Here is an 8,809-nt window from a genome sequence, read left to right on the forward strand (position 1 = left end):
AGGTCCTGAGTTCAAATCCCAGCAACCACATGGTGGCTCACAACCATCCGTAACGAGATCTGACTCCCTCTTCTAGAGTGTCTGAAGACAGCTACAGTGTACTTACATATAATAAATAAATCTTAAAAAAAAAAAAAGAATTGACAAATAGGACCTCATAAAATTGCAAAGCTTCTGTAAGGCAAAAGACACTGTCAACAAGATTAAAAGGCCACCAACAAATTGGGAAAGGGTTTTTACTAATCATAAATCTGATAGAGGACTAATATCCAATATAAATAAAGAGCTCAAGAAGCTGGACTCCAGAAATTCAAATAACCCCATTAAAAAAATTATGTACAGAGCTAAGCAAAGAATTCTCAACTGAGGAATACCAAATGGCGGAGAAACACCTGAAAAAAATTTTCAACATCCTTAATCATCAGGGAAATGCAAATCAAAACAACCTGGAAATTCCATCTCACACCAGTCAGAATGGCTAAGATCAAAAATTCAGCTGACAGCAGATGTTGGCAAGGATGTAGAGAAAGAGGAACACTCCTCCATTTCTGGTGGGATTGCAAACTTGTACAACCACTTTGGAAATCACTCTGGATGTTCCTCAGAAAATTGGACATATTACTACTGGAATATCCAGCAATACTTCTCCTGGGCATATATCCAGAAGATGTTCCAACTGGTAATAAGGAGACATGCTCCAGTATGTTCATAGCAGTCTTATTTATAATAGCCAGAAGCTGGAAAGAACCCAGATGTCCCTCAATAGAAGAATGGATACAGAAAATGTGGTACATTTATACAATGGAGTATTACTCAGCTATTCAAAACAATGAATTTATGAAATTCTTGGGCAATGGATGTATCTGCAGGATATCATCCTTAGTGAGGTAATCCAATCATAAAAGAAGTCACTAGATATGTACTCACTGATAAGTGGATATCAGTCCTGAAACTTAGAATACCCAAGATACAATTTGCAAAACACAAGATAACCAAGAAGGAACACCAACATGTGGATACTTACATTCCTCCTTAGCATAGAGTGCAAAATACCCATGAAAGGAGTTACAGAGAATGTTTGGAGCTAAGATGAAATGATGGACTATCTATAGACTACTCCACCTGGGGATCCATTCCATCATCAGCAAACAAACCCAGACACTAGTGCACATGCCAGCAAGGTTCTGTTGAAGGGACCCTGATATAGCGGTCCCCTGTGAGGCTATGCCAGTGCCTGGCAAACACAGAAGTGGATGCTCACCTTCAGCTATTGAATGGAACACAGGGTCCCCAATGGAGGAGCTAGAGAAAGTACCAGGAGCTGAAGGGGTCTGCAACCCTATAGGTGGAACAACAATAGGAACTAACCAGTAACCCCAGAGCCCATGTCTCTAGCTGCATATATAGCAGAAGATGGCCTATTCGGCCGTCATTGGGAAGAGAGGCCCCTTGTTCTCGCAAACTATATATGCCCCAGTACAGGGGAATGCCAGGGCCAAGAAGTGGGAGTTGGTGGGTAGGGTAGCAGGAGCAGGGGTGGGGTATAAGGAACATTTGGTATAGCACTTGAAATGTAAATAAAGAATATATCTAATAAAAAGTACATATAACCCAGAAACAATAATAATGATAATAATAATAATAATAATAATAATAATAATAATAACAACAACAAAAGAATATTGAGCATGCAACTATCACTTCAGATATGAGACCCCACATTACATTTAACCATAGAAAAGGTGGGGATATTGAGTTTGGCCTTTGTAGAGCCTTACTATTAGTTTTATTTTCCCTATATTACAGATTTATAATGTTTTAAAGGTTGTTGATGATTTGTCCACAAATAGTCCTAGACGGACAAAAAAAATTCCCTCCACTAAGGCACCTATGACATACTGAAGATTCCATGTACATCTATATTAATGAACCAATGAGCTTACTTAGTATTGCTTACATGATTATGGTTAAGAGAATACTTACTTGTGACTCTATGATTCAAAAATAGCTGTATTACTGAGTGATTTAATGCCGAAAGGGTAATTACATATACAACTTGGAAGGCAATCACCCCAGATAAATGTTTTTTTTAACTTGATTAGCATAAAGGCCACACCCATTTTTAAAAAAAATCATTGTAAGAAGCTTCATCACCAAAGTTAGCAGATATAGTATCACAAATAAGGACATATGTAGCATGTGACTTCCTGTCAAAATTGACTTGGGAAGCATTGATCGGGTAGCTTTAACTACTTCATTTCCTCCTACTTAAGTTTCCCACCATTCAAGCCTACTTACCATGTATTAGATATAAATTAATATAGTAAGTCATGTGGATGGCAATCAGCAAAGTAATCATTATCCAAACAGGTTTCCATGAGGCCCATACACCTAAAACAATAAGTAACAAATCTTACCACTGAGAAACCATGGGATAGACATACCTAGTTAGGAATACTGGTTCATCTGAAGCATGCTACTATTTCAGAGATTACTACATGAAATATTAGGCGTAGGCAAGTATGATGAATATGTTTTAATGAGTTAATCACATGACTGAAATAAAAATAAGTCAGATAGAATTTCTGTATATATTGAACACCTCCTTCATTTCTTCCCAACCATTCTGCACCATAAGCTTCCTTGGTAAAAGAAGGGGCTTTTCCACCCTTAGAACTTATTAAGATTAAAATCTTCCCTAATGCTCAGATGTAGACTTTCAAGAATTAGTATAAAGTCAGTCCAAAGTAGTGCTGTAATACTCATGTCTTAAATATCAATATGTTCAATTTAATGTACTCACTGGATGTTGGGCTACTAATACTGAATATATCTAGTTACTTAACTGTGTGTAAGTTTTCCTTTTCTATTACTTATATGAATTTCCATAACTTTATTCCTAGATAAAAATTCTACACTGTCTAAAATATTTCATTATGTCTAGCAGGATGCTAATTTAGAGACCACCATGAATTCTCCTACATCATTTTGAATATTTGATTTTGTAGAATAAGCCTGTATTTAGCTCTTACTTTCTCACTTGTAATTCACAAGAATTAGTGCCTTTCTCAGATAAATTTTCATACCAAATAACACAATGAGCTCAGAGTGGAATTTGGCCAGCCTACCAGTCAGTCAGTAGCAACTTTTTACATGATTAGATAAAGACCTTTTCTGTGTCATCCATCTTAATTATTCTTTCTATTTAGTGAATGTCAAATATGCATAAATCCCTTATTTCCTAAACTGCAACACAATCTCCAAAGTTTGTGTTAATTAAAATTACATTAAAATATCGTTTATGATTTACAAATGATTAAAGATATTATTAGATTATAAATATACCTAGTATTATTCAATCAAGGTATAAATAACTTTACAAATACTTCAATTATATTCCTTATTTATATATACACATGTGTGTACTATTGTTTATATATACATACATGATATACACACATACATATATACAGACATACCTGTCTACTAAATCAATGGATTTAGTCTTTTTAATAGTCTCTTCTGGGTAGTATGTAGGTATTTCATGGATGGAAAACAATACCGATGCATGTTTACAACCCATTCTTTAAAATTTTTGTCATTTAATCAGAACATCAAATACTGTTTCATTACTTATTTTTTGACATCTAAAATTTAAATCAGTTATGTGGGCTGGTGTATAAAGCCACCAAGGGTTTATTTTTTAAAGGACACAGACTTAATCAAATATCATAATCCTACAGTTGCATAATAGATAAAAGAAAAATCTATTAAGAAAGTTAAAAGGATAAAGAAACAGGAACTCCCAGATGCATGCAGGTATCAAGTTGTATTCTTCAGGTTGGCTATCAAGTTAATACTTATTAGGATGTAAGATTTGTACATGGGATTAGAGTAAATAAGAAAAGTTAGGTCAATTTACAATATGCCAGGAACGGTAACTACTAGATGAAATACCTTTAGGCAGAGCTACATGATGTGTGAATAGACAAGATGGAGATGGAAAATATTAGGAGGTGAGGACATGTTACCAAAGTAACAGACACATTAAATATTGGGAGATGTTTAAATATAACTAAATATCAAGCAATTTCAGGATATTAAATACATATGATATCTTAAGTAAAACATCTTATCTATGTCTTCAAGATATACCATCATAAATTGGATTAGAACCAAGAGAGTTTTAAGGTGCTACTTCAAATTCAAAGACAATAATTCATTCTTGGATAATAAGCAAAAGATGTTGTGAAGTAATGATTTAGAAGGACCCAGTTATTAATCTGATGATTTTATTTCTCTGCCTCATTTTTTTCTAGTTTTCTAACCAGGTTTTATTCCTATATTTCTTTTTAAAATATGTGACTAAATTGACATCATTAATACTACTAGATTCAGACAACTCAGCAGATATATTTTAAGGAAGAGCTAGCATTATTACTCAGTATGTGTGAATGTGATAGAAATGAAACTCAAGGTAATGGTTTGTTTCTGAGAAACTGAAAATATAAAATTCCAGTAAACATCAGCAAATTAAGCAAGCATGAGATTAACCATGAATTTAGTTTTTGATCTGCTTTTTTATGATGATTATAAGACTTTTGGCTTCACTTATGAATTTTCAGGTGACATCAGAAGTGAGAGAAGATACAACTTTTGGAACAATTAAAGTTCTGATGCTATTTAAACAGGAGAGAGTAAAATGTCAAAAGATGTGCCTTAGAAACTTCAATGCCAATATGACAGCTAGTTTGGTTGACTTGAACCTAAGTAGAGTCATCTGGGAAGAAAAAACCCTAATTGAGTAGTTGTCTTTATCAGATTCATTTGTGCCCATTTCTTGATTAATGATGAATATGGTAAGCACATCCAATCAGAGAAGGCTGGTGCCAGTGAGCAGTGTTCCTCTGTGGTTTCAACTTCACTTCCTACCTACAAATTCTGATTTTAAGCTCGTGTTCTATCTTCCTTTGGTGATGAACTAGGATGTAGCAGCATAATCCAAATAGACTCTTCCCCCATCCCAACTTATTTATGATCATTATGTTTTATCATAGTGAAATAAATGGAATCAATACTGGTGAAAGATAAAGCATGATAAAATAAATATATCAAAGAAAGTAAGAGATGTTAATCTAAGTAATGAGTAAGGCCAAGAGAAAATAAGTCTTTAGAAACCAAGTCAAGGGGAAATAGAATAATAAGTATTGTGACAGTGGCAGTTAGTGAAGAAAAAAATACACATTTTACCTGGTAGGACAATACTTATGCTTTCTTCTTGGTGAGTTACAAAGTTTTGAATGTAGCAGGTGGCACTCCAGTGGGAGTTTGATTGAATAAAGAGGTCCATTGTCATGTTGAAAAATTCATTTTCATCCTGTGAATGGGATTTTGATGTAGTTGGAATATACTCTCCTTTGCTGTCTCTCCATTCCATGTGAGGCTGTGGGAACCAACCTCCTGAATGACACTCCAACCTCACACCTGTGATATTTGGAGGATTCATAAGAATCTTTATGTTTGAGCTTGTAGCTGGTTGAAAACAAAGCAGGAAAATACTAAAGTTATGTATACATGGAAGAGGACATGGTAGAAAAATAAATGCTCTTTTCAATTTTAATCCCAGTTTCAAAAGATAAATAGTGAAAAGGCTACAGTACTCTGTTTGCCATAAGATACTTGTGATAATTGTAAGAGCCAGATGGAAAGGATATAAGATGCAGTCAGCATCATGTCCAAATTAAGTCAGCTGAGAAAAAAACCTGTTTCACTTAGTTACTCATTTATTTAAAATATTTTTTTATATTTACTTAAAATAGAAATGGAACTTGGTCTTTTGGTTATGATAAACAGAAATAAATATCTGAACCTCATTAAAATTATAATTTAATGTTTTTATTTTAACATTGTCATTAATTACTTTTGAGTGCCTATAAACAAATTATAAAAATGAATTTTATTTTAAACACTATGGAGTGACATTAATTAAAACTATCTGTATTTAACTTTTATGTAATTTTGTAAAATATGTTTCATATAAAAGGCAATATATTAATGCTATGTAAAGTTTATACTTACTTAGAAAAACTGAACATGTCTGAAAATTTCAGTATAGTTTCAGAGACAAATTTTGTGATATATATTGGCAAAGAAATTTATGGAGAGTTAAGGCACTATATCAAAACTGATCTGTCTAGTAAAATGTCTCTAGAATCAAGAACATAGTTTAAATCTTGGCTAACATAGTAGCTCTTTACTACTTATGGCTACTAACATGACAGTGGCCTATATTGTGTTCCTTTATTACATGACAGTCAATAAAGATTAATCATCTGGTTCTAGAATGCTACATATATGTGTACACGGGCATGGATTTCTTCAGTTTCCTTTAAATCTTCCACTTTACCTTCACTTCTTTTTTCCTTTAGAATATTTCAGAGTTAGTAAAGGAATATAAATTGGATACATACTTCATATATAGCATTATATCTGAGAAGAGGGAAATTTGTAGCTAAAATTTTTAGATTTAAAAAAATTAATTGGGCAATGAGAAGTAAGTTAATTGGTTTGGACAGAAATGGAAAAAATCTATTTCAGTAAGCAGATATTTTTACATTAATGAAATTTTTATACAATATATTCTGATAATTTCACTTCATCACCTTTAACTATATTTTTCTCAGCTCTCTACACACTCTTTTTTTATTTAGTGAAAAGTATATTTTTAAAATTCTGTTCAGCTGGAAATACTAAAATGTTGTCACAAATATTTGAAAGGTTAGGAAAATCAATCCAAAAGGAATCTGATTAAGATGTCAAATCTAACAGTGCATTTGGATATAACAAGAAACTTTTTCTTTATATAACTAACTTCTCTGCATTGCAGTAATTTTCATTTTTGATCTTCCACAACATCCAATTTAAAATTAAATGCATAAACATCATCTTGTTAATCAATCAACACAATAAGAGTTAAACACTAAGAATTTTCCATCTACTCAAGACTATATATGTTTTGAATCATGGGTACACAGCAGTTGCAGAGGGATCCATGCCTACCTGTGACCTTGACTTCTATGATATGCTCTTCATAGAATTTGTCATCTTTGAAGAAGCAGTGGTAGGACCCACTATCAACACTAGTTACTTTAAAGATCCTGAGGGTTACTTTCCCTTTCCCAATGTCATTTTTCAGGAGTTCAGTTCTCTCTACATATTTGTAGATAATTTCTCCAAGCAGGTCTTTACCATTCTTATACAGGTATACTGGCTCTGAATAGCGATTCTTGAACCAGCGAATTTCCATGTGCTTTGCTTGTTGTGGTGGAGACAACTGACAACTGAGTTCTAGGTTTTCACCCAAAGGAGCCAAGACTGGACTCTCTAAGCCATTCACAGTGAATTGTTCTGTGGAAGATTTCAATAATAAAAAGACAGGGGTGAGAATGAGTAAATATGTTCAGACCTCTTATTGAAATTATTCTACGCTGATCCCTCCTCCGTCCTCTCTTCCTCTTTCTCAAACATTCACATATACTCACTCCACTTAAGATCACTTTGTTTATTCTTAATGTATCTTAGTGATAATTATGTAGTTGATCAGAAACAGAAAGTGTTACTGCAAATGGTTAGAGAAGTTTTTCAGCAGTTACTGCAAGTAATGAGCCACTTCAAGACAGGCTAGATTCAAGGTATATCAAGGTAATGTGCAAGATAGTAGCAGAGAAAATATTAGCATAAGTAGGCCATGTCATGTATTAGAGATTTTGATGAATTGAAGATTCAGATATATTAAAGCGTCCATATCCCATGAGTCTTGAGATATATACACAATGATTGTAGATAAGTATGTGGTAGGTCTTGTTACCCCGTTGTGTTAAATCCTCACCTTTTCTGTCATACAGATGGTGGGGCTATGACCTCCATTGCTCTGAGAGGTTCAATAATTGACCTGGGCCTTACAATATGTTTATGTTATAGACATGTACCCATGTGTTACTGATATACCCTGATAACTTCATATGTATCATTTGTTGAATGTTTTATTGTATTAATTTTGTCCCTCATGATTCATACTGTGTTTGTGAAGATGGTTAGTTGCACAAATGTATACAGTTATTCCAAAGCAGGATGTGCATTCAAAATTTAGCAAAGTGTTGTACTATAAAATTGAGTCATTCAGGGCAATACTTAGCTTAAAAGCTATTGTTCCTCGTGATATAGAGTAAAATAGAGCATGGCAGAGCCTGAATTCTACAGTAAACAAAGATGCAGCATAGCTCAATATTGTAGCATTAGAATATTTCAAATCAAAATAACAAAAAACTATCAGCCTGTTATTAGAATAGCTGAAATCCAAACCACTGGCAACAAAAAATAGTGTCACTAGAAGAAAACAAGACAATGGTTATATATTGCTAGTAGCAAAGCAGAATGATACAGATATTATGGAAGATAGTTAGGAAGTTTCTAACAGTGCCATATTGAGCTTACTATTCCCACAGATATGATTTTAAATGTGGTGCAAATGTACTGTAAAGTACATCTTTATTAAAATCTGTTCACAAATATGAATATCATCCTTATTCATAGTTGTTAAAAATTGGAAGTAATCAAAATACCCTTCCATAGGTGAGTGAAAAAATCATTCTCTTACATTCATACAAGGAAATCTTAATTAGTAAACAAATTGGTACCACAGCAATACAAATATCAGGGGTCCAACCAACCAACTTTGATGGGACTTAATGCCTATTCCAGGAGAGAAAAATTACCTGAAACCCCTGAAGTGGCCAAGAAACTGAGGTCT

The 8,809-nt window shown here is 33.5% G+C and overlaps 1 protein-coding gene across 1 annotated transcript; it reads right to left on the reverse strand.

Moving 5' to 3' along the window:
• Nucleotides 1-5,241: 5,241 nt before the first annotated feature.
• On the reverse strand, nucleotides 5,242-7,423 carry LOC110315365 (selection and upkeep of intraepithelial T-cells protein 6-like; the record flags this gene model as incomplete). Its single annotated transcript, XM_021189442.1, has 2 exons — nucleotides 5,242-5,532; nucleotides 7,060-7,423. Coding segments are annotated over 2 exons (655 nt in total), but the record flags the coding sequence as incomplete, so codon positions are not given.
• Nucleotides 7,424-8,809: the final 1,386 nt, after the last annotated feature.

This window comes from Mus pahari, unplaced genomic scaffold (assembly GCF_900095145.1).
Source record: "Mus pahari unplaced genomic scaffold, PAHARI_EIJ_v1.1 scaffold_10318_1, whole genome shotgun sequence".
NCBI lineage: Eukaryota > Metazoa > Chordata > Mammalia > Rodentia > Muridae > Mus > Mus pahari.